The sequence below is a fragment of the Anarrhichthys ocellatus genome, unplaced genomic scaffold (genome assembly GCF_004355925.1).
Source record: "Anarrhichthys ocellatus isolate YVR2014 unplaced genomic scaffold, GSC_Weel_1.0 scaffold30, whole genome shotgun sequence".
In the NCBI taxonomy this organism is placed as follows: domain Eukaryota; kingdom Metazoa; phylum Chordata; class Actinopteri; order Perciformes; family Anarhichadidae; genus Anarrhichthys; species Anarrhichthys ocellatus.
In genome coordinates, this window is record NW_022280060.1 from 1,843,261 (window position 1) to 1,870,137 (window position 26,877).

The 26,877-nt window shown below is 41.5% G+C and overlaps 3 protein-coding genes across 3 annotated transcripts in view; 1 reads left to right on the plus strand and 2 right to left on the minus strand.

Moving 5' to 3' along the window:
* The window catches only part of cers1 (ceramide synthase 1), a 22,786-nt gene extending 12,248 nt beyond the window's left edge, over positions 1-10,538 (minus strand). Inside the window, exon 1 of the mRNA XM_031863918.1 lies at positions 9,203-10,538. Within this exon, the coding sequence (XP_031719778.1) occupies positions 9,203-9,472 (270 nt within the window). The 5' untranslated portion in view covers positions 9,473-10,538. The remainder of the gene's footprint in view (positions 1-9,202) is intronic.
* A 157-nt stretch (positions 10,539-10,695) lies between these two features.
* On the minus strand, positions 10,696-16,093 carry cope (COPI coat complex subunit epsilon). Its single transcript, XM_031863919.1, has 10 exons — positions 15,980-16,093; positions 15,721-15,783; positions 15,490-15,590; positions 15,088-15,240; positions 14,676-14,729; positions 14,377-14,458; positions 13,780-13,935; positions 12,176-12,244; positions 11,419-11,493; positions 10,696-11,027 (listed from the first exon to the last, which is right to left on the minus strand). Exons 1-10 carry the CDS (start codon positions 16,079-16,081, stop codon positions 10,974-10,976), a joined length of 909 nt encoding a protein of 302 aa, XP_031719779.1. The 5' UTR covers positions 16,082-16,093; the 3' UTR covers positions 10,696-10,973.
* A 1,310-nt stretch (positions 16,094-17,403) lies between these two features.
* tnfaip8l1 (tumor necrosis factor, alpha-induced protein 8-like 1) overlaps positions 17,404-26,877 on the plus strand; it is a 14,578-nt gene continuing 5,104 nt past the window's right edge. Inside the window, exon 1 of the mRNA XM_031864144.1 lies at positions 17,404-17,687. The gene's annotated coding sequence lies outside the window, so the exon portion shown is untranslated. The remainder of the gene's footprint in view (positions 17,688-26,877) is intronic.

The window sequence follows — 26,877 nt, forward strand, 5'->3', positions numbered from 1 at the left end:
ATAAATTTGCAAAAATTTCTACATTTCTGTTTTTTTCTGTCAAGATGGGGTGCTGAGTGTACATTAATGAGAAATAAAATGAACTTTTTTGATTTTAGCAAATGGCTGCAATGAAACGAATAGTGAAAAAGTTAAAGGGGTCTGAATACTTTCCGTAACCACTGTATGTATCAGCAGGTGAATGACTAGTAGTAACCCTCTTTCTTTGCACCTTTATTGTAGCTTATAGCCACAGACAGGTGTAAGCTTGTGGATTCTCAGTCACCATTGCAAAAGAGTGCTGGATGACATATATATATGATACGTATCTTTGGGTCGAAGCCCCTACTATCCCACATTCAACCCTCTTTTTACACAGATCATTTTTGCTCAACTTGTTAACCTGAAGGCAACAGATGTTGAGGTTTGCAAGGACAGAGACACATATTTTCTATTTAGAAACAAACCCGAATCATTTGCTTGATGTGAACCACGAGGGACAACAGTTCCGTCCACTCCAACAAAAACAAATGGGTGCAGATATGTTCTGAAACACATCTGGATGAAGCTAGACAATCAGACTAATTCAGGATCAAACAGGTGATGTTTTTTTTTTTTTACTTTCCATATGGATGTTGCTTGAACTCAATGCCCACCAGGACAACTCACGACTCCAGATGGCCACCGCTCTGCTGGAACATTTGAACTGGATTTGATTAAAAACACACGATTAGCCGCTGAGCAAACTCATTTGCACATACGTGACTGGACGTACAGATAGCCTCCACGAGTGAGTACCGGTAAATTACGACAATTTATGACTGTAGTGGCATACACGTCTTTGGCTACTGATTTCAATTGTTGATTATTTTTTTATCTACACAACAGAACAAAGCAGCAGAAACACAATTAAAAATCCCCGGGAGGCTGATAGAAGGAATCTCACCTCAGTGCGCATTATAAGCAGAAACAAAAGTCATGTAGTCATCAAAAGTAAACAAAAACAGCAAACATAAAGGAGCAATGCCGGTTTTGATTACTTCAGCTAAATTGCAAAACACCGTCAATCCTATGAAACGCAACATTTAAAACATTGACTTTGTTGTAAGTTGATTTTTATGGCAACTATTATTTCCACTTACAATTAGCTCATCTGACACTCACAGCAAATGAGCCATCAAATACCTATCTTAGTCTGAATTAAAGCCGCAGCGGTTTCAGTTCCTGTTGTGAGAATATATATAGATATATTCAAATGAGACATGGGTTTGAAGCCTTTTTGCCTCGTGTGTGTGTGTGTGTGAGAGCGTATGTCTCTGCACATGTGTCACAATGTGTGTGAGGAAGAAAAATTCACAAAATTAAGCTAAAACATATTCTCACATACACTATAAACTGTATATACTACTATTATAGTTATACTATTATTGATTTTTTTTTCTAATCTGTTGCACTGCAAATAACGGCATCAACCAATCATGTTGTGGGTCTTAACAATAACACAGACTTATATCCTCTATTGAAGCGAGGTTTCGCCTGTTTTACTTCTCATTATGTCTTCATTCCTTCATCTTCATTATCTGTAGCTGCTCATTGATGTTTCCTCACAGACTTCAGTGAACATTGCTGGGTCCTAATGCCAACCCTCTTTTTAGGTGTCTTCTTATTCTGGAGTCCACATTGTATTATTGTATTATAAAGCAGTCAGTAAAAAGAGTATACATTATTTAGTGGGGCTACAGCAGTGATCAGAAAGGCTAAAGCTGCATTAGAGCAGGAGAGACGACTTCAAGAACCGCTAGCTGGGCAGATTTCACCCTGAAAATGTATGCTCCCTAATTATTATTGATAGGCAACAGCACTGCTGACAAAAATCCACATAAAAGTGAAAATGTATCGTGCAGAAGTGTTATTGACTGGACTCATTCTTGAACCCTTTTTCAAGTACCAAGGTCTTGTACCAACCAGGCTGTTACGTTTTGGCTGAAGACAGTACATTCAAAACATGAGTTTCCGACCCTGTTACATTTACGCCACACACACACACACACACACACACACCAGAAACACTACAGACACACTGTGGCACTTAAGTAGCATACAGTGAGCTCTTTATTCAATGCAGTTGTACCTCCACTTCCTTTAATTTAGCTGTGAGCATAAAGCTTGTGATGTTCGGTCATATGGGTTTTATTTGTGTCTTCCAAACTGACTGAGTATACAATTACTATAATGCTGCTGGAAAACATGTTTTATGCAAATACAATGCAATTTAACATCCTCATATTTCTGGGTTGGTCAAAGCATCAGAACGAGAGTGGAAAAATAACATACAGTCTCAGAGAAGTGTTAAGATATTCACTCAAGCTGCTTTCTGTCCAAACTGACAGCTAGAAGACATATGGCTGACATTTATAATGCACTAGCCATGCTATTGGCAACACAGAGAATGTGTGTGTGTGTGAGCATGAATCCGTGTGTGTGTGTCTTTAACAGGCCAATCTATGTATGAATAAACAGGGCCATGGTTCATGAGCCGACCATAATCTTCCACCCACAGATCCACACTCTCATTTAGAGACTTTTCTAGTGCATTAATGTGAAGTGTGATGATACACAACACAACGATTCAGATGCCCATGCTAGATGCAAGTTCTGGTGTTTTTTGGGGGGATTTTACTCAGTTAAATGATTAGAGACGTTTTTAAACCTTGTCATGGCAAAGTCACATATTTTATAATGTAACCAACATGAAGACATATCTTGCTTGACACCATATGGAGCTGAATAATAAATCTGGCTAGCTGAGTCTGGAATCCTGCCTGTGAGGTCCACATACATCTAAACTAATGTTTTATTATAGAATATATAAATACATAGTTAAGTTAAAGATAAATGTACATTGACAATATCAATCAACGGTTCCACATAGGCAAGAATTAAAAAAGTAATCAGATATGCTATAAATTGTGATACTAAATTACAAATCAAATGGTGATTTAAGATTCAATAAAGTGTTGTGTAGCTGTTGAAAGTGCGTGTTTGTTCTACCGTTAGAGCGGCTCGTCTCAGGCGGTTGCTTATAGCTCCGATATTGCAGATAGGCCTCATTACACTAACAGTCTAATGGAGCTGAACGAGGATGGGATGTCTGGATTAGGGTTGGGTTATTGGTTCAGTTATGGATTACAGAGACGAGTAAAGACCCACATTGCTGGGTTTCTTTGGAGTAGCGACACATTGGCAATAAGAGACCTGTCCAGTTAATCAAACAATGTAATCATGTGTCTATTTTAGCTTTCATTCATATTAATACGTGGTTGAATCCCCAAAGTGTAAACACACTGTGAGACGATGTAATACTAAAAACATTTTACAGACTTTTAAAGTCTCCATGTACTGTTGATCCTCTTACATAACATCCACATACAAACAAAACAAACTTTAAAGAGTCTTCATTGTGACACTACTCCAGAGTTTAGATGAGGTGAATTGCAGGGACAGGAGGACAAAGAAGAAAGATGCCTGTTACTTTTCTGATCGCATTTAGCATAGGAACGAGCACCCTTTCTGATTGTGAGTGCATGCGGATGTACCGGACCTCCAACCACTGCGCTCCATCACACTGTTATAGAGTGGCCTTGTTACAGCAGAGACATCCGCCAAGTGTGAAGCCTACAATGACAGTGTGTTCTTGTCTAATGACAGCCTAGCGTCCACTGCGTCTATCTGGAGGCAAGTGAGTGAGACAAAGCGAGAGGAAGAGGAAAAAGGACGGAGAGGCCGGCCACAGCGGCTCTGTAGCGGTCAAGGCCTCGCAGCACATTCCAGTGGACCAGAGGAGAGTCAGACTGTCACAGTCAGCAAACACAGCTGATTCATGAGCCCACTTTGTTGCTGGTGGTACATATGGCACCGCGTAAGAGATTATAAAAGCACTCCTGCTGTTTCTACCTTCTAGACCTGCTGTCTAAACAACACCAGGCTCTACAAACGGTTTCATTAAATATGGAGAATTTCTGGACACACGTGAAGGCTGCATCCTCTTCTCTTCCCCGGATTAGGAACATGAAACAAGCGTTTTCATTATCAATTAATCTGCTGATTGTTTTTTCAGATGTATCAATTAGTCTATGAAATGTCAAACAGTAGTGAAAGAATGGATGGCATCTTCAAATATCTTGTAATGTTTAACCGACAGTCCAATTAATTATCAATCAATCAATTAATTTACAATTATGTAAATCTGAGAAAAAGCACAAAGTCAGCAACTAATCAATAAATTGCCACATTTCCGTGAGCTCCACATCTGATCCTACGTGTGTCTGGAGTGTTAACTAGCAGCGCACTGACGGATGAGACGCGTGTGGTCACGCTGTCAAGAGTGTTCTGTAATTTGCCAAACTTAAAAATTGTCGATACATAATTCAAATTTGCATCTATCTTAACAAATAATAATCTTTGAGGATACGGCAAATGGCTGGAAAAATAGTTTGCATGAAGGATCCTAATGCTTAAAAAAAGGCAGTGATATGGAAACCCGCTGCTAAACTTGACAAGCTAGCCACCCAATACGTCAGTAAGAAATTTGAACTGAACAGCTCGATGCTGTGTGCATGACAGGTTGGAACAATCCTCAAGGCAGCCAACACACACACACACACACACACACACACACACACAAAGGTAGGAACATATTGTGGCACGGAAATTATGCTATAATCAAAAAATACGATATAATTAGACGTATAGAAGCGCATCTATCACAGTGACACATATTGATTAATTGAAGCACAAACAGTGGGGCTGACAGTTTTGTGAACACATAAGTGCTCTGTATTTATGACACACTGAAGCACACAGAGCACTAGATCACAAGTCAGGTGACGGAGAAAGTGCTGCTCGTGTAAACGCTAGATGATGATAAATTAGATGGCTGAGTCACGAGAGGAGAGGAGAGGAGAGGAGGATGTAAAAAATAGGCCTAATAACCAAACTTCCGAACAACTGCTTGCAATCAGTGTCAAAACTACAAGCAAGTTTTACCTGAGTGGGCACTTTTGGCTGAATGGATAGCACTTCCCCTTCACCACAAATCCAGTATCAGGTTTCTCTACGCATCGCTAATGCACAACAATGGGCAGGGGCTTTGTGGAAAGTGATCTGGGATCTGTGGTTTGGGGGACCTTGTCGAGCATAACGCTGCTCTCACATGTAGAACAGCAGCAGGGGACGAGGTGCTAGTTTGCTCAATGCAGGGGAAATAGGCTCTGCAACAAGGCTGGAGCTGGCAAACACACTGTTGCTCTACTCTTTGAGTGACCGCTTCAGCGTGTGTATGTGTGTGTGTGTGTGTGTGTGTGGGGGGGGGGGGGGGGGGGGCATTTATGAAAGTGGTTATTAACTGCTGCAGCTAGGGTTAGACCACTGCCTGCCTATTTGTCCACACTGAGCAGCTAGTGTGTTGCTGGATATAAAAGCTAGGTAGTGGGAAGAAGTTGCATGTGCGTGTGCGAGACGGCATATGTACCCTTTTTTTTTTTTTTACCAACACGTGTGCGGGTGTGAGTCAAATTCTGTCAATGATTGGTTGCTGCATGCTGAGTCAGCGAGCTTGTCCTCAGCTACACAACAACCTCGCAAGCCACTTCTCTCCATTCCTTCCTTCCTTCTTCTAGCTGTCTACTCCTTTTCTGGTAATTCCTCCCCTCTGATCACCTCTACCGAGTGGTGTCATCATTCTGTCTCTGTTCTCTTCCCACCTTCTCCATTCCCCGTCTTTGAGGCGTTGCAATGATATAGCAGGAAGTTGCACATGCACGCTTGCATGACAAAAAAAACAACCATATGCATCTGAAATCTCACTACACTCGTGAACAGAAGCGTGCATATAACTGCAATGCAAGCAAAGAGACAAACCGGCATGCGCTGTGACAAACATGTGCGTGTGTGTGCGGGGTGAAGCTTAAAAAGACAATGAGGAATGAGTACAGCAACTGTCACACTGTCACATGACATTTAGAATATTACTGGGTACATTGACCTCTTCAGTAAGAGCAGATTGAAGGATTTCACCACGTGTTTCCCTGAGATGAATGCCAAGCTTTTCAACACTTAACTTAAAGGACACATAATAAAATGCCAGTGTCAGAAGTGCCAACGGGTGAGTCAGGAGAGTATGACGGACCCACAGTGTTTTTATAGAACAGTGGAGCTCAAGTGGCTGATCAACAAGTTGTGTTTAATTAAACCTGAATACGAGCTGCTCTGGCTTGTACACTCGAGCGTCAAACCAAAAGTGAAACATAATGAAAACCACTCACTCCACCACACAGCACTGTGCACGGGGGCCATTTATACACCCAACAGCGTGCTCACTGACGTGAAGTGATCAAGGCGCCACGTGGAACCTGGCTTCCCTCGGTTGGCTGACGTAAAAGCAGAAAGGTTGACACGTACAAAAGACTCTAGTTCAGGGCAGGAGTTGATCCATCCAACCTGAAGGTTTGAGACATTATTTCCTAGCTTCTGGAGAGCCACCATAGTCACCATAGGAGCACGTGTCCACAGTCTTATGTCTAGCAGTGTGCTTGAGGACACTGAGGATTACATATCTCTTCTTTAGCTCTTGACAGTGACTGGGTTTGACCAGAAGGCACTATAGTCTCACACTTGTATTGTATTTTTTTACATTATAACAAGGTTTGGCTGTGGTCATTATGGTACCACTGACAGCCAAGCTAAGCAAGCATCACTCTGCTGCTCTCATAATTGTAACCTCAGTGTACCGTGGGAAATGCAAAAGAGAGAAAGTGGCTCAACCTGCATTCTTCAAAGACGACAGAGTACTGTAGGTAACAAAACAGGAAACTATTTTCATCCATCAGATCTTGTGTCAGATGTGAAGTAAAATTCAACAGCAACTTCTGCAAAATACAGCTTCATTTTAGCCAAGAAATTTGGGCTGCAACAACAACTATCTTCATTATTAATCTGCTAGTAATATTTTCGATTAATGGCTTGAGAAATGACATGAGAAACGATTAATGGTTAGTTGTCTTTGGACCTTCAACTTAGCGATTAATTGCCTAATCATTGTAGCGCTACAAGAAATAGGTCCTGTTAACAAAATCATGAAGAATAATTTCTTTACGGTCCATATTCGACATGTTATTGGAGGAGCCAATATTCATCCATCACATCATAGTCTACATAAGTACACACAGCATGAGATTACACGGTGCTTTGTCCACTGATGTCCGAGCTCACGTCTGATGTCTGTAAGGTTTCATTAGCTCTGACTCTCTGAATATAATTCAGGGTGTGTACTCGGGATTGTTTGTGCTGTCATTTTTAGAGCCCGTAGCTATTGTGTACTTCAACACTATGAAAACCACTATTCAATCATTACTGACAGGTATTGTGTTCAATGCATTTTGGGGTTTACCTAATGTCCAACTTAACAAGTGAGAAAACATCTTGTGTAAATCAAGTCGGTGCAATTAGCTATGCTCAAATAAGATGTCAAATATACCCGCCTCAGTTTTTGTGATGTATTGCAGCAATACTCAAATTGCATTAGCTCAGCACGACTGACCTAACAGTGAACCCGTCCTCTTCATCCCTGATGTACACACTGTAAAGGTGGTGTTACACATGCACCAAATAACCGAGGGCAACACCGACTGATTCTTAATTCAAAATCTCACCTCATCCTTCACAGCCCTTACAGCATCCAGGCCTTAAATGGGCTGCATCCCACATTGTTCTATAGGGGTCAGTGAGTAGCGCGCACGCACGCACGCACGCAGGCGCACACACACACACACACACACACGCATAATGTAAAGTGGAAAACAGGCCTCGTTCTTTGCATTTTCAGGCCACATCTGGCTTCACACATGGGGCCCTGAGCTCCAGTATACTTCATCGTCTTCATAGCATCTACCACGTGCGGACTCTCCACCCCCATCCACAATCATGGCAGAGTAATGAGCCACATCCTAGCTTTCTGTGGAGAAGGGCTCTGCTTGGCAGCAACAACAGTGTGGAGGCACTCAGGACTTGGATGGGTGGAGGGAATAGATGAGGCATAGGGCCAGTCGTTCAGAGCACAGACTGAGTTTCTGATTGAGATAATGTGGGAAGAAACAATGTTGATGATGCTGCTTTAAGTGTACATCCTCAGGTGCCTAGTACCAAGATGTTCTACTGATGTTTTTACAGTGTATTGGTCTCAATTCTGAAAATACAATTTGTCCAGAAAATCTATTATTTTGCTATATATTTTGGTATTGAATATAAAATTACAGATACTAAATGTTATTAGCATAGTGTATGTGTGCGTGTGAGTGAAAGAGACAAAGGGGGGAGGGAAATGAGATGTTAGGAAGTCTGCATCAGTTGCAATTTGACATAATTGCCGTTAATGACCTTGCTGCCATGTTCCAAAAAGTACCTAAAAGGCACTAATAGGAATCTAAAAGCTTCAGGAATATATCGACTGTTACAAATGGAGAAAATGTAAAAGTATGTTTGAATCGTATTCAGCGAGCACACAGAAAATAGATGCTGTTGTGTATCGATTGTTTCAGACTATTCATATGTAAAAACATATATTATATATATGGGTTTTTTCACCAGAACATTTGCAATCTGTGACCAGATTACCAGAAGGAATAAGATGTAAAATCAGGATACAGCTCCATGGCTGTAACTGGGACTGTATTGGCTAGGGTCATACAGTATATTAACTATAAAACACATACTATTAGAATGAAAACACAATGAAATGCCAACACCTGTCTGTGTGTGGGAATTGAGTTCGCAGTTTGGTTGTATGTGCCAACTGCCAACATACCAAGAACTGCTCACCAAAAAGATTGACACATTTGTTACACTTGTTCAGCTCAAATGTTTGCCCAACACAAGTATAGATAAGAGTGTTTACTGTCCAACAAGCTCACATTCTCCATGCTCCTTTATCTTCAGCCTACAACTGGATCTAATATTTGTTAACATGTGTTGTTCTCACCCTCACCTGCTGCCTCACATTCAGTCTGGAGCCCTCAGTCACTCCCGAGAGATGGGGAGGCACAGGGGCCACACTTCTGCAGTGCTGGGGCCCTAATTAGAGAAATGAGCTGCTAAACCCATTCATTAAGGGTGTCAGTAAATTAACCTTTGGGGAGCTGGGATTGTGTTGTGATTGTGTGTCACCCACCTGAAACAGACTTGCTGTCAGTCCCCGCCTGACCTGCGTCCACAAAAAGGCGCTAAAGAGGAACAGGGCGATTTCGGTCCAGGTAATGTATGCGTTATCCAGGAGAGTCCGTTTGGAGAGCTCCAGACCGCAAGAGCTACAGTCTCTCCATGCGCCCAGCATCACGGTGGAGGCTCTGCTAATGAGGTCCAAGTATCCCGGCATGGGCTCCACTTCGACCGGCCCGGCGTCCCCGCTTTCACTGCTCATGGTGGTGCAGAACACAAACATGGAACCCGAACAAAAATTATATATATATATCCTCCAATTGATGGTCAGAGGGAGCAGTACAGTCCAGACTGTGTGGCTAATCCGAGAACCAGCTTGCTAGCTCACCTAAAAATGCTAAAACAAGCTTATCTAACCAGCTTACCCTCTTCAGTAGCCTAATTCTTTGTTTTCCAAATTAAGACATGGGCCCCGTTCTTCGCGTCCAGGACAGTTTTTATGATTGATAGCAGGGCCCACCAAGGTCCGACCGGCTACGAAGCTGTATTTTATAATCACGCACACCAATTATCAAATATGGTTTCGACAATTACTGCGAGCCATTAGCGCGCGTGTGGTTTCTTCTGATCATTATTCCGCTATGCGCACGCGGGGCTCATCATCCATCAGCGGCAGCAGCGCGTCCTGGTTAGCCGCCTAAGCTCAGTTCAATTAAACGCGCACAATAGTGAAATGACCAGCATCGGATGCAGCTTCCAAAGCTAAAGCTAGCTACTTGAATAAATTACCCTTTAAACGCGATGGAAGCTCGCAACACATGAACGAATTCAATCCGTTTGTGTCGCCTTTCCAGCGCCAAAGCCCAGAGCCAGCACATGCGATTACAGCGCCGCTCCGCCGTAACGTCTCATCTCCGACCGTTAGTCGCCTTATGTAACGTCTCTGTGCCGCTTCATGAGTTAGAGAGGCAGAGTCCTGACAAACCGGCACACGCAGCCGAGTTATTCCAGCGAATAGATAACGATAAGTAGGAATAATATTGTCTTGTGAAGAGGCCGCCGTCGCTGCTTCTTCTTCTTCTTCTCTTCCTTCCTCTTCTCCTCCTCCTCCGCTGTCGCCGCTGCCGCTCTGGTCTGGTGAACGTATCTGCGTCTCTGATAAACCGCGCTTCGCTTTCACATGGATATCAACTGGGACGTTGAAAAGAGGACAGCGTCCGTTTATGCGAGAAGAAGAAGAAGAAAAAAAAGCCGAGAGGGGGCGTGACGTAATTAGGGCCGGCTATCTTCTGTTTTAACCCTCTGCTTGAAGATTAAAAAGGATGACTTAAAGAGACAGTGTTGACGAATGCGTTATACATGACTACACACAAGACACTTAAATCACTCAAAATGTGACAAAAAACACCAAGAACGTTTTTTTTTTTTTTTTTTTTTTTTTTTTTTAAATTTGGCTTAAATAACTAGTGTCTGAATGCAAAAACAAAACCACACTTTAACTCTTCACAGGAATTACACATTTATTATCATTTCTGAGGAATGCTTACATTAAAACTGATTTCCATAAGAGAAATTCAACTTAATAAAGGATGGACATGTTTCATCTACACACAGGGGAAATGATGACTTCTGCTCTGGTTTAAATAATACAGCCAAAGTTTAAATTTGACATTTTTTTTTTTCTGACAAGTATCAAAACAAATGTAGGTATGCAACTTAGAAAGAGAACTTCCTGGTGTTGTACTGAAGTCCGTTGTTGAGGTGCGTCAGTGAAAGCTGCCGGCCTATGCCGTAGCGATGGGAGCGTACTGCAGCACTAGTCGGTCGAACTCATTCTCCTGCAGGGAAGCCAAGAGCACAGGAAACAGTTAAAAAAAAAAAAACATCTGACCAGCTGTGCTTCACATGGTTTGTTTGGCAATGGTATAACCCAGTTTAAGCATGTTTATGTACATCTGCAGTCTTGTGTAATTACAACACGGTGTGTGCGTGTGACAAAAGGCGAAAGGTTCAGAGTTTAATGCGCTCATTGACGGTGCTCCAAGGACACATGCTGCACAACATTGAAAACAAACAAGACAGTTAATTAAATTATAACAGAGTAAAGGTTAGGAAAGCTTGTCGACAATTGAGGATGGATCTTGTGACCTCATATAGCCCCGGCCACAGGTCAGCAGCCTGCCTCAGAATGAAAGGCATTGAAGAGACCAAGAAGAAAGACCAAGTTACCTTGGCTAAGTAGTCTTTGAGGAATGGGTGGGCTTTGTGTGCATCTTTCAGCTGAGACAGGTATCGATTGGTTACCTGAGGACAAACGTAAAACAGATGATGCAAAAGTTAGAAAGTAGACTATAAGACCCGTTTTCAGGGACTTTAAAACTGTGAAACAAAGTAAAAGTTATGAGTCCTGTTTTTTAGGGTTGTTGTCTGTGATCTTCTCACTAGTTTGAAGTGGAAGAGGCTCAGTTGGAAAAAGGTGATATTTCACTCAAACTCTTATGACAGTTGTGGGTTTGAGGCTTACTATCAGAACTTTTCCACATAACTCCAGTTAACCTTGAGTGAGATGTGCTAATCGGTGGTTATAACAGTGGAAAAAGTTTTAGCGAAGGCTTTGTCGATTATCAGCATTCTATTGTACTATCAAGTTCATCAAACCAAAGAAAGATAATCGAGTTATCTTATGAACTCTGAGTTCCAAAGTGTAGTACTCACACAGCACTAAACCAGTGGAAATGCTTAGATGACACTTTTCACGATGGAGGACAAATAAAATCAAGAAGCCGCTCGGTTGAATGCTTTTACCTGCTTCAATCAAAGCAAACGCACACAAAATTGCTGAGAAGAGCATCTTGCTCTCTAAGTGCAGCGCTATTGGACAAAGATATCACAAGTCCTCTCTGACTGAGGACGAGTTTGTGAAATGCTAAACTGAAGACCGTTAAAGCGTTGCCATTGCTAACAGCTTTTCGGTTCAAAGTCTCACCTCGGGAGCTTTGCCCAGGTGCTGAGTCAGCACTATGAGGTTGATCAACGTCTCAGGGTGGCTGCTGTCCTAAAAAAGGAAGAAGAGAGAAAGACAGAAAGTCATTCCTCACAAAGCAGACAGGACCGCCATTGAAACACAACAGTGGAGACAAGACATTGGAAGAGAAATTCACCGTCTATTCAGCGAGTTTCTTGTCACTTACTGAGATGAATAAATGAATGATGTGACTTTAATCTCCTATATCACAACAAGTACAACGGTGGTGGTGTTTCAGTAAATTGCCATGAATGGAATTATGTATGACTGAAACCCTAACTTCTGGTTATATTACAATTAGTCTGGTTTTGCTAGGCAGAGCATGAGCATTGACATTCATGCAAAGCCACATAATACTCTTACTGTACATTATGTTCTGTGTGTGTTTAGTGACAGAAGTCACAGGATAACCACCTCTTTCTAATAGTTTAACCAGTAAAAACGGGAAGAGAGAAAAGGAAACAGGAATCTCAGAAAACATTCGTGGACATTCGTGAAAAGCTTCACTTCAGTTTATCCAAACAATTGATTTTAAGTTTCAAGTCATACAGTAACAGAAAGCCATCGCACAGTCTGACTGAGGTCTGGTTCTTAATGGTCAACATGGCTGACCTTTTAGAACTTTAAAGTGAATATTTTGTTGCGTCTAGTGGAAAAACAGTGTGTACTGGTCAGACCCTATCTTGTTAAGGATAACATAAAATAACTGTAGACTAGAAAAGAGTATGTGGTGCCATCTGCTGTTACAGCGCGGACGGTGCACAATGTTCAAATCACACTGTTTGAGGGAAGCCTCCACAGAGAGGGAAATATTTGGCCTTATTTCTGAGACTTAATATATAAGAGTCTGAATTCTACTAAAAAATAATAGCCTCATTACTAAGTTTAACATGTTTTGTGACAAACTGGTGCACTGCTGTGTGTGTATAAAACACATTGTTTGGTTTCACTAAAATGTCTTGAAAGAATCAGGCTTTTTGAAGAACATTAACTTTACAATAGCGTATTAAATTAACTCTACTACACTGACTGGATGACACCACTGTTGGTCCTGAAGACTCATTTGACGAACATTTCTAAAGACTATATTTAGCATGGCAAACCTGAAGCACCCACAAAATTATTATTATTTTTTAAGTTAAGTTTCATATTGAATATCGTTATTTTCAAGTTGCAACAGTTGTGATTAGCTTGTTCAGATTGTGCTGCATCATCATGTAAACATTTGGTGAAACGGTGAGAAACATCATCAACATTTGTCACTCAGAAACAAATCTTGTAAAGACGTGACATCCTTGTTGTTTCATTGCTTTTGAATGCATCTTGTAATAGCTCTAATAATCATACAGGTTTAACCCTCTATGCATATTACAAAGTGCCTCCTGCACAACTCCCGTTTAGCAGGCATCCATAAGGTTTCAATTATGAAGGCTATGAATCTAATACAAGCCTAAGAGACCAGCCAAACTCTGCATGTATGTACAACAAAGTGTGTTTAGTATGTCAGATAATGTGTGATAAAGAGGCATAACAACAGGGACAAAAACAAAGAACTAACTACTAACCTTGTCCAGTGCTTCCTGCAGCACTCCCTCAGCCTCCTCCCACTTGTTCTGAGCCATGTAACAGGCGGCCTGTCCGTTGAGGAGCAGCAGTGTAGAGGAGTACTTGTCCGACATCTCCTGGAAAATGTAGTAGGCATCCTGAAGCTTCTCTCCACCCTAGAACGGCACAAAAAATGTGATAAAATGTAGGCAAGAAGAAATGTTCAGCAGCTGAAAAGCCAATAATAAGTGGACACTCCCTGCTGATAGTTGTGGTACTCAATACTCCTGAAGAGTTGGAAGACATAATATGCAATAAGGACAAATTAAATTGAACGCAGTCCTTCTTAGACCTGCCATAGTTTGTTAAGTTTAGATCTATACTGCACCGAGAACTGCTAAAACTACTCTGCCTGGTGATCATTTCAAACCTGATTGCAGCTCCGGTCAATAACAATACAACTATGATGCAGATAATGGGATGAATAGTAATTTAATTAACTTAGTATATATGCAGACACATGCCGCTCACTCTATTATATATGTGGGGTTTTGAAATTATTCATGATAGAACATTTACTTATAAAGCAAATATGTGAATTGGTGCCGTCTCCTCACCACAGCAATATTAACCCAGGCTGTGGCCAGCTGGGTGAGAGTAGCATCCTCATCCTGCTCCTGCATCTTCTTCAGCTCTTTCCTGTCAATGAGAAGAATTTAACGTCGTTATTAGAGGAATAAGTCACATTTCAAGAGACAGTATACTTATGTGTATGCAAAGTTAGTTAAGTCAAGACTTACTGTCAAATGACATTACTGAACAGATATTCAAAAAAAGCACCTGGATGTTTTTAAAATAAGAAATCTAACGTAATAATTGAATTAAAATCATCCACTGTATACGTGTTTTGCCATACCTTGCCAGGTCAACACGATCCAGACTCAGCAACACCTGAATGTTCATGGCCATGCTGAAGAAAAGACAGATGTTCAGGTCAGTTTGGTCAGTTTGTTTGTTTGTTTTTAATATTAAAGTAACATTATAACCCCAGTGACCCATCGGACAATCTCGTGGAGCAGATGTGGAAGCCAAAACCAAGTTGTGTCTACAGACACCTTTCATACAATAAGTTTTTTCTGAACTATCTCGTTATGAGTATGAAGCAGTAGAAGTTGATCCTTTTAGTAATTCTTATACTTGTGTTCACATTGATGACATGTCAAAGAAAGATAAAAGGATGATCATCTTTATCTTAGTTCCAATAGAAGTGGTAAAAGATTTTCTTTCCTTTGAGACTTTGAAAAAGTAAAACCTCAATCACTTCTCACCACTCGAGGCTTTCTCCTTGGTGCAGAGTCCTAAGAGCAGCATCCGTGTTCAGCTCGTGGTAGTAGATGGATGCCGCCATGAGGAGGAAGGTGGTGTTGGCAGCATCCATGCTCTTCGCCATCTTCTTGTCTAGATCATCAACAATAGCATCCCTGCAAGAGAAGAAAAAAAAAAGAGCAGCAGGAGAATTGTTTTAGACAATGAGGACTTTAAATTAAAGAGAATCATTGAATCACAACCAGGCAATAAAGTAGAAGACGGTGTGTAATCTCCACACACAGTTGGATTTAAACTTGTAAGGACTAAGGCTGGCTGATATACTGAGTATTTTGGGGATATAATATATTCTATAATTCATGCCCCTTCCACGTTGACCCAAGAGTCAAATGCAAAGCTTTCACCTTTTGCTTTCACTGGACAGATACTCAGCCAGCATCTTGACAGCCTGAAGCTCTGCTGGAGAGTTTCCCTTGATATCATCCAGGACAACAGCATACTTCCTCTGCAACAGCACACAACAGGTCAGGGTGAGCGTTTATCAATATGTAACAGTGAGTGACATGTATGAATATTAAGTACAAGAGATTTTTCTAACGTTACATGAACAAGTGACTGTTGAGAAAATGGTTTACCTGCGCAATGTATGCTCTGTACAAGAACATGTCTCTTTCAGTCTCCTTTTCTGGTGTTGACGGCTTTAAATAACAATAATAAAAAACAAAAGGGAGCATTTTATAGAGGAATATTCACTATTTTATAGAGAAATATTCGCCAACATGTTGAGCATTGATGCTAGAAAACGCAGTAAGGCAGAGATGTAACGTCAACGTTAAATAACAGAGTAAATAGTTTACTTTAAAACGTTCAACCGATGCGGTGTTAGCTACTCACCTTCACCTTCTGGGCCTCGTTGATACATTGTTGATAACTGCCAATATAATAGGCATTTTTAACATCGAAGAGTTCATCAACATCGCTCTGCTGCGCCGCCATGTTTGACTACAGGACTTCCTGACACGTAGCGAAAATACGTCACCTTCCTGCTTTTCACTGAGAATTGTGGGTAGTGTAGTTCAACAAAAGCACAGGTGAATGGTACAGATACCTGGTACCGACATACAGTAAGATATCATATGGGGTAAATGAATAATAGGTAGGTAGATAAAATATAATCTATATGTTGGTTTGCCCTAAAAAGAGCAATATCTTTATGGATACTTAAAGATATTTGATATTGATTAATCACGCTTTCTTTTCCGGAAAGAAAGCTGTTTTTCCCCATTATGTAGGATAATAATGAAATCAAATGGGTATTTTTGAGATTTCGACAGACATTTATTTTCTGATTTTCATTCTAATCTTATGAAAATAGTAATGGTGTAAAAACATTTTTTCACGTTGTTTACGGATTCGAAAATACCAGAAATTTCTGTATTGTTTTTATATTTTTCATAAAGGCAGACTGATTTTGACATACTAGTGATGTTATATAGTAAATATGATAATAAAAATAAACATTGTTAGATGTCATATAGTTAGTCTTCCCCCACTAATCACACTATACCACTAGAGGGCGTATCAGATCAATTTCACCACTGCAGGTGTCTTGTGTTTTATTATGACGGAGATTTGCAGCAACATAATACTTAAACCTTCAGAACAAGGTATAAATATTGATAGGCTTTGTTCATGGGGTTTTACAAATAACGCTTTAATAACACAGAGGTATGACCCGAGGCTTCTGGCAATACAGGCCTTAAACTCACAGTGTATGATATACATTATTTAAGATTACCTCAGCGTTAATATAGCAATGCGAGAAGGCTATTTTGACCTCGGGAATTCCTGTTTCCTCATTACACAGACGACAAACTTTACCGTATCCTTAAAAACATCCGCTGACAAAATCTATCTCTGTGGTGTGTGTTCTCATTATTAATTAAATGTTTTGAAACTCTGAAAATGTATAATTTTGTAAGAAAATTGTGATTTAAATAAAGAAAGTTCACCTCGTTAGTGTAAAACTTAACAAGGCAGTATACCATGTAGTCCATGACAGAAAAGACTGCTCCCCACATTTCCTGCTCATTGTTCCATTAACACCACTTCCTCTGGGAACTGTTCAGCCTTGGTAGTGCGGACTGGACCAGGGTAATTACTGGAAACCCTACTGGGGGATGGGTATGTGCTGGCTGTAAATGGGCCTTTCTTCGGGCCTGATTGGGCTGGTCCTCTCTCCTTGATCTCCTCTCATTGGTCCAAGCCAACATCAATCTGTTGATTTCCAAATCCCCCTCAAGTTTGAAACTTTTTCTTTTTTTTTACGAGGAGGAGGACTCGGGTTACAACTAACTCTCGTAACCGATCTCACAGCAGCCGAGAGAAGAAAACGCTCTTTCAATAATTTACACATCTGTGCCTGATACACGGTTAGGAGCTGCGAGGGGAAGGACGTGTGTTTTTATTGAAACAAACAAAAACAAACAAAAAACATGCTGTGAAGCAACTTTTCCCTGCGCTGCCAGGATGAAGACTTGAGAGATTTAGTTGAGAATTAACTTCTCATATTGTTGGCTGACCACTCCCGTGTCCCACTGAGGTGAGTTCATGTCGCTGGCGTCTCAACGGTCGAGCCGTTTTTTAATGGAAGGTCTCGGGAACAAACAATAACGGTTAACCTGTTATCATCAGCGGCCTGCGGTCAGTTATTAGGCCGTTAAAATGTTTACTGTTGTCGGCGTAGAGGCAGCTTTTTCACGGTCAACGGACTAATGTGCAGTTAATGAGACTCCGTTTTGTTTGCTAGCTCTTGTCTTCCGTTGACAGGCTGTAATTTCACCACGAAGTTAGCGGAAGTAACGATCAAGCTTATCAGTCAGGACGTGATATAAATATAGCATTCTGATTATTAAGCTAGCAACAACAACAACGGCTTCAACCTATTATGGGATGGCGATTGTTTTAGTAATGAAATTGACTGACTTAATTGATGGCATTGGTAGTTTTAGAGTTTTGTTCGTAAGCCAATAGATAGAAACCCAATGCTAGTTATTAGCAACTGCAAATTATTAGAAGACCTTTAGAGTGTTAGGCCATCATGTGGCTGACGATGAAGATTACTAATAGTTTTATTGATGGGTAATGAAAAGCTGCTGAATTATTAACCATATTTGGTGTCGCATGAACCCAATAATTGGAAAATTGGATATCTTGCATCAATAAAATCCAAATTTCTTTGGACCATGTTTACTGAAAGTACATTTTTTTTAAAATTTGAACATGCTTTGGTTTGCATATATGTGTAGAATGTGGCCACTTGAGACACTTTGACAAGAATCTTGTGACATTTATGGGTGAGTGTATACAACTTACCAACTCACAATAAATTGAGTTATGTGGAGGAACAATAAGAAGAAGAGATACAGATAATGCTTTCATCCCTGCTGGTGTGAAGACCTAATGAGCCTCCTTGTAGTTGCAGTGTAATCCACTGCGTATCCAGACCGAGATGTATGTTTTGCAAACACTGATATGTTTTGTAACACATTGCTGTGTTTACGTTGTAAAGCTTCGCTCCAGAACAAGGTCTGAGGGTGGATGAATAGCTCCACTGTGCAGCCGGGGCTCTGGCAAGTAACGGGACACATTATCATGCACAGCCTCAACAGACATGTCAAATGAATTATGGGCTTGGATCAGGACTTGGAGTGTCCTTTCTCCTTGTATTAGCTGTATCGGTGCTGAAATAACCTGCTCTCTTTTTTTTTTTTTAGTTGCTGACGTGTCCTTTTGTGTCTTAGTTGTTGGTATAGCAATAACTGACAACCATTGAGCTGAAGCAAGGCCAAAGTCATTCTCACAGAATAACTGCAGCACTTTATTTCTGCATCTTCTGTATAATTATGTCAGCCAATGCATGTAAATGTACAGACTGAATAACCTGGAACTGTCATGATTAATTGAACAATCAATTAGTCAATTGACAGTAAATGAACCCGCAAATATTTAGATTATCAATTAATTAATGTCAAGCAAAGAGGCTCACCAGTTCATTGTTTCAGCTTCTTGGGTGTAAGAATTTGCTGCTGTTTCTCTGTTTCATATCATTGTACTTTTCATATTTTTGGGTTTTGGACTGCTTATTAGATTAATGACATGTAAAGTTGTCTCCTTGGGCTCTTAGAAAACACATTTTTTGCAATATTTTCTGACATCTTAAAGGCTAAATCAGTTATATCTGTTAGTTTTGGACTGCCGGTCAGCTTTTTTTTAAACTATGTTCTGACATTTTCTTTAATAATAGATTAATCGGTTAATTCATATGACAATTAATAATGAAAATAATCCTACAGTTACAGCTCTAGAATAATCACATTGATGAAAATAGAGTGAAAGTGAAATACAGTAGAATAGAAGTACAATGAAAGTCCTTTTCATCCACGACTGGTTTTAATGAGTATTTGCTTTTCATCATTGATCATAGCTTTGTGCTTCACAACAGCTTTACTATTGTTTCAGCACAATGTGATTCTGAAAGACAAGAAACGATAATGATGGACGATAATTGCCAGTCAATAGCAGGATTAAGCAAAGCCTCGCCTATGTATATTTCAGTGTAACTGTATCTGTGCCGATCCCCTCCTCCGAGTGTCTTTCAGAGCAGGACAATACAGTCACGTTGCCACGCATTCCCCATGCAGAGTTATTAAAGGCAGAGCTTGAAATTGCAGAAGTAACGCTTGTAGAGACACTGTTGTGTGTCTTCTGGGGGGAGTGCACGGCAATTTACTGACACGACAAGAGCGGTGTTTGACCTGCTTTTACTAGGCTGCAAAGTTCAGCCGAGCACGCGGGTGGCCTCCTCCAGTTTCCCTGGAAACCCGAAACACTCGGAGCATGTGGCCTTGCCGGGAAAGAGCAGAGCCGCTTGACCTGCAATATATCATGGCGTTGTTTGAAATGGGAGTGAGCGAGGGAAGGCGGTGTTTGCCAATAGACTGGAGTCATTTGAGAGCCCACTCGAGCCGTCTAAAAGTCAGTCTTTTAGTCCGCTCATAATGGTCGCCCGCTGTTTCCACTGATCTTCATTCCTGCTGTTCTTACAGCCGAGCGCTCCGCTGTTTGCCACTCCATTGACGTACCAAGTTAACAAATGATGCTCTCGAGGCTTGAGGTGAAGAAAATCACTCATAATGTCACCTGCTCTTATGGTGGCCTTAATTAAAATGTCATAGGCCCAGACATTAGTCATAACTGGAGCACCAGTTTAGCCCGTTGATTATGTCTTGCATTATGTGCAACACTGTTAAGATGCTAATTATATTGCAACTAATATGTAATTAAAACTTGGACATGGCAGTCTAAGTGAAGTCACAGTGGACTGCTCTTTTTTGTAATTTATGTTATCACAAATCAGCTCAGTTGTAACCATAAAACAACGACCCGCTTCTGAATTTAATGCTAGAACAAATGTTGTCTGAGTGTTGCGTTGGCCCTCAGGCACCGCAGCAGCAACTGTATTCCCAGCCTTATTATACATGCGTAACGCTGACTGATGTTCCTAAATTAACACCATTGGCTCGCAGTCACCCCCCCCCCATCCCATCTCTGCCCCAACCTGTTGCACCGCTGCAGTCTCCTCTTAGCCTCTGGTCTATTTTAGTCCAAATCGGCAGGCTGAATTATTAATCCCCGATCCATTATATGCCGATGTGTTAATTATTAATTGTTTCAGAGGGCTCTCTGGCAGATCTGAGAGAACGGTTAAAAAAGAAAGGAGTAGGACGGGGCAGAGTGTCTGAAAGGCACTGATTGCCTCCTTTCTCAGCAGATCTGCACAGACAATGACTGCGTGGGAGGATGAGAAAGTGACAGCACACAACCACCGCACAAAGAACTCCTTCAAGCCAAAAAAGCATGAATGTGGTCTGCTCGCACATGTGCATCTGTTTGGATGTAATTGTGGCTCTCGTGCCAGAGACGCTGAACGAGATGAGAGGCAGTGTGTGTGAGAGACCATTACGCAGACACGCGCGTGTCTGACATAACCGATTGTTAACACGCTGCACCGGTTGTGTTATGTAACATAAGAGCGAAGACAAAACACTACAGAAGTTGGTGAAAGATGAAATTGCAGCGTTCACTTGTCCTGAAATCCGGCTGTTGATTCCCGAAACAGTGGAGTGGTTCCAGCAGCGCGGCTCGTTTGAGTGGTGGTTACTTGTTCTCTCTGAGCACAAAGCACGGATGTACCTTATATAACTACCAGGATTGTCTATTGTTTCTCAAAGTGGAGACGGATTATTTCACACAGCTGGGGGAGAAAACAGTCAAAACACGATTCAAGATTTCCAGATAAGAACTTATTTTAATGACATCCGAAATGCTTTTGGTCATGATGAAGAAACTTTTTTTTTTTTTCAAACTTCCTCTCAGGGGTCCACAGTTGTCTTGTTATTTTGAGCAGCTGTTATTATAACTGGCGTAGGAAAAGATGGAGTAATGGTTGTCAACCTCACACGTTTCTTGTTTTTCTTTATTCGCCTTAGCTCGTGGGAGTTCTACCAAAAGGCAGCAAAGCAAATGCAATATGCTCAGAGAGTGTGTACACACAGTACAACATCCTCCACGCCAGCTCAACAGCCCCGCAAAATATACTGCCTTCATCGTGATTAGATTGTTGCTTCCGTTTCAGAGAGCTGTTGGTTGAATGCTCCCTTGTATTGTGTCTTTATATTGGAAAAATTGAGCAGTGCCTCTTTTGATAATGTGTTATCTAATCGTTTCAGTCAAACATCCCAAACAATAACTAGTTCCCGCTTCTCAGATGTCAGGATTTCTTTTGTCTGAAAATGTTGGTTTTGCACGGTTGCTCCAATTAAACAACCAATTTTACGACATCACCCTAGGCTCCGGGAAAGTCATTGTGTTCACACCACTCATAGTAGTATTTGTTTTAAGCATTGAAAATATTCTATTTTTGCATTTGTTGAACAGTGGACAGCAGCAGGAAATAGCAGGACAGAGGAGTTGAGGAGAGAGGGAGAAGGACATGTGGTAAAAGTCATCGGCCGGACTCAAACTGGGAGGTCTCCGTTACGTCGTATGTGTCTTGAACCTCTGTGTCACCAAGATTTATTCTTTTGAGCCTCTGAATTCGGACATTACATGTGGGGGGGAAAAGAGGTTGGTGTCAGAGGAAATCATGCACACACATTACGTTAGGGCAGATTATAGGGTTGTCTGTGTTGTGTGGTGCATGATTGTGGTATGATTTATGTCCGTACAGAAAGTTTAGAGAGCAGTTAATCCCTCCAAATACAGAAATATTCTCTGTAATCGGTTCCACTTCCGTCCTACGGCAGAGAAGATTTTCTCTGCTGATGGAGTCGTATCTGTCAGGGTCACAGCGATCCATGTGACTACCCATCCCTGAAGAATAGGAAAGTCGTGACATTTTCTGCTGCCACCAACCAATCACTTGTGAGATGAAGTGTCATGGAAAGTTCTACAATCTCTGCCAAAAGCTTCTTCTTTTTTTTTTTTAGCAACTTGTGGTGGCCAAACAGGGCAGAAACACATTCTTTATTGGATTTCTCTTTGTGCTGTTATCAGCACTCACCAAGCTGTCTAGATTGGCAGCGGGTATTGAGAGCGGTGATATTTTAGGTGCTGCGGCCTCTTCTTCCTCATGCGGCACGGTGGCATGCGTTGGAGTGGGCGGGAGCTACAGGTGTATCCAATTCCCGGCTCTTTCTCACTTGTCACACCTCAGCATTAGTTTGACTGACAGGTGACATGCGGGTGATGCAGAGGCTGCATCCTGGATCCTGCTCAATGCCCCAGACGCGTCATGTTGGTTTTACTTGAAATAGGATCAGCCAAGAGGCAACAAAATGTTCATGTCAAGTAGAATGCGTGGACTATTTAGTTGCTGTTTCCTGTTTGGTTTTATTAATTGGTAAGTGAGTCAACACAGGCGACGAATACTGCAGCTAGTTCACTCAAACATTCACTTTACAACTTCTCAAATATGATGATTTTCAGCTTTTTTTTTTGTAATTGTTAGGGACATTTTCTTAAACTGTTGTGATATCTTTCTTTTTTCAATTATTTGAAGGTTAAAGGCTTTGAGTTGTGACCAGAGTCTTTTTTCTTTCTTGAGTTGTTTCATTGAAAGTATTCAGGATTAAACAGGAAACATGAGTGTACAGCCATGCTGCTCGCTGATGCTGTTCTTGGGCACAAGCGGGGCTTTGAGCTAAAGGATAAACCGCTCACAGTGACGACGCCAACGTGCTGATGTTTAGCAGGTATAATGTTTACAATGCTCCCCGTCTTAGCATGTTAACATTTGCTAATTGGCACAAAGCTGAGGATGATGGGAATGTCATTAGTTTTGCAGGTATAAACCAAAGATGGTCTAATTTTTTACCTGTGGGTGGCGCTAGATGAAGAGTCAGAGGATCACTAAAGTGATTATAATTCATCCTGAAGGGAACATGAATGTCCATACATGGCCATCCATCCAATATGTGCTGAGACATTTCAGTCTGGACCCAAGTGATGGACAGACATTGCCGTCCCTAAAGCCTAGCCAACAGACTAACTGTTAAAACGACCCGTTTATTCCCCTTCCCCCAAATCAATTGGGAGAAGCTGTTTGCTGTAGTGTCCCCCAATGCAGACATCAGCTTGACCTGCCCTAAAACTCAAAGAGGCAATGCAAATTAAAGCCAGATAATAAAAGGACCTGTGCAGTTTCACCAGACCCAGCTTCAAAAATCCTCCAAGGACGAAAGAGAGACAGAGAGAGGACAGTCGGGTTATTTCTTCGTTATCACAGCCTTCAGTCAGACCGTCATACCAGGCTGACAAGGCTGTCTGCACCTACTGGAGAGTGTGAGCTTCCCTGGAGTGGGTACATTACCCAGACTCCCTCACTCTCACGAGACATCCAACACTATGTAGGGTCCGGTTTCATTTCCATGAGTCATGGTTTGCTGAGCTTTTGGCCTGCGTGTCTTAGTGAGTGAATGTATGCTGGCTTGGTCTAAGCAAGTTGATGATTTCGTAGCTTTGTTTAACTGCTGTAATTATGCCGGAGAGCTGCAATCTGTCTTTGTTTTTTGTTTATTTCATTTTCAGCTGCTCAAACCAGCCCCATCAGTATGTGGATGCGTACAGATGTGTACAGATGTGTGCAGATGTTTTTTGTTTGTCTGATTTCTGCCTGCAGCGATGACTGCGGCTTGTGCATTTTTTTTTTTTTCCAACAGCACTCAGCAGTTTTTGCCGCTGCCATGTCTTGTTCAGCCTTAAATCCGTTAAGATATCTGCCTCTATAAATACTAACTATGAAGATGCTGTGTCGGTGTTGGCCAGGCTGTCCCTGAGCACCGGACATCACAGGCCATTTAGATCTGTCACTAACCGCTCTCATGCAGCAAAGTCGCCAAAAACAGGGATTCCTTGATCGAAAACCTTTCATCACTCCGAGACTTTTTTTTCTCGATTTGGGGAAATGGAGGGGGAAAGAGAGAGCAGGGAGCGTCTCCCTCCATCCTTAAGATAAGAGTGCCAGGGGTCTGTTATGTCACTCTTCATCTTTGAGTGAAACCCTCCAGAAGGACAATCCCAAGTGGCACCACTTTTAAAGTGTTTGTGTTCATGGGTATTAAAGACAAACACTCCTCCTTTTCTCCGTCCTTTCGTCTCTTGTTCGTCGGCAGGCTACACCGAGTTGTGATTGGCACCGGTCCCCGGCGAGAGTGGAATTTAATGAGCGATATGAAACCACCCTCCAATCTGACAAAGAGGATGCTTTTGCTTAATGTGCCCATTATCCAGTCGCACTTTTCTAAACTCTATAATGTCCGTCAGCAAGGGCGCCGAGAGGAAGAGAGGGAGGTGAATGCAGACTCGCTCTAAAGTGTTGCAAATGATAAGCGATCGTCCTCTCGAGGCTCACCGCTGTGAAGGAGGGTGACAGCAGGACTAAGTGATTGTTTCACTGCTCTCATAGATATAAATAAGGCTCTCCAGTTCTTTTATTATTTCTTTTACGGTTTTCAGTCGGATCATTAGTGTCTTTTCTCCTCTTGTTATCTGTTTCACACACATTGCATCAGAGCAGGATTTTCTGTAACAAGTGCAGCCGGGCAAGTTTAGAGTTACAAACGGTCGATGGGGATCTGTCAATGATCCTTGATCGGCACAGCCAGAGGCCCGATTAAATGTCCAGCTCCTGCAAAGAGGGACGGAGTAAAACTAAATTCAGCATGAGACAGTATATACATTTCCCCCGATGGTTCAGGATCATATATATATATATATATAGATATAGATAGATAGATAGATAGATAGAGCATCCTGCTGACACTCTCTCCAAGGAGTCTTATTGATATTCTTGGAGAGGCATTGCAGAGAGAGGGAGAGAATGAAAGTCACACACTGTAGCAGCAGACGCACTGCCTTCTAGTACCAACTGTAAAAATCACAAGTCACCCAGCAGGGATGTGTCACCATTCATTTTGTCTGCTGCACTAATGGATTTTTATTATTCTCCAGCACGTGGAAAGGCGAATGGCCAATGATGCGGGATCTCCGTTGAGCTTTAGGGTTACTTTCATGTGGAGGAGATTAAAGTCACATTGCGATGTGAATGGGATACTTGGCTTGAATATAATTACTTTGTTTTCACCTAGGGAGATGTAATGAAATTAGACCTGACTGTTTTCGGCCCCTGAGGTGAAGAAATGTTTTACTTATTTGAATGAATATTTCCTTAATCCCTGACTAAAACAGTGGGGCTTGGAATTGTTGAAGTTGTTTTCAGTGCTGTTGTTTTGTCCATGAAGCAGAAAAGATTAGTTCCTTAATGAGTCATTTTTACAGGAAAGAACTCCAAATCCATTCGCTAGTTTAGCTTCTCTAATGTGAGGATGTGTTGCTTTTCACGTCGTGAACTGAATGTTGGAGTGTTTTAGACTGTTGGTCACACAATCCGAGACATTTGTAGATGTTGCCTTGACCTTCGAGGAAACTAAACATGTAATCCTTGGATGCAGGACAATCTTTCTTAAAAACCCTTTTCTTCATTTGACAAAAGAATCCAAACTTCTCAAATGTTAATTGAAGCCTTGGGATAACAATAAAAATGCCAAACCTTCTCTGGTTCCAGCTTTGTGAAAGTGAGGATTTGTCTGCTTTTTCTTTCTTGTATTATTGTAAAATAACTATCTCTGGGTTTTAAACTATTTGTTGCAATTTGAGGACGTCACCACGGGCTCTGGGAAATAAGTCAGTAAGTTACAGGGCATTCTCAGACAATTTATTATCAACGTCAATGAAAATAATTGGTAGTCGCAGCCCAATTTCCAGATCCCTAAAATGAAGTCTTGAGAACTGTTTCATGATAAAAACTAATTACGTTTTAGTTATTTTTGTTTAATTGTGTTACGAAAAAATATTTGAAAAACGGTGGCTGTGTCTTTATCAAAAATGAAAACTTCCTCCTCGTCTTCATTCATTCCGCCTGCGCTGACATTGGAGGGCAGTTGTGGGAAAGCATCCTTTTGTTGCCTGCCGCGTACTCCCAGGTTATCCTTTGGGATCCGTGAAGGTTAGAGGAGTGTGCTGGAAAATAGATTAATTTCATTTTTCAAAAAACCCGACTGTGCAAACCTGAAGAAGTGACCCGCAGAACGCATTGAGACGCGGCTGCTGTATTGATGAGGCGTACTGTGGACCTGCCTCATTTCATAGGAGAGATCGGGGGGGGGGGGGGG

Bases quoted from the DNA above. Each gene is read 5' to 3' on its own strand.
- cope (XM_031863919.1), bottom strand. From the start codon at position 16,081: ATGGCGGCGCAGCAGAGCGATGTTGATGAACTCTTCGATGTTAAAAAT. The intron at 14,730-15,087 runs GTGAGAAGTGAT...TCTTTTCTTCAG, and splicing joins CAAGGAGAAAGCCTCGAGTG to CATGGCCATGAACATTCAGG. The intron at 13,936-14,376 runs GTGAGGAGACGG...GTGCCGTTCTAG, and splicing joins CCTGGGTTAATATTGCTGTG to GGTGGAGAGAAGCTTCAGGA.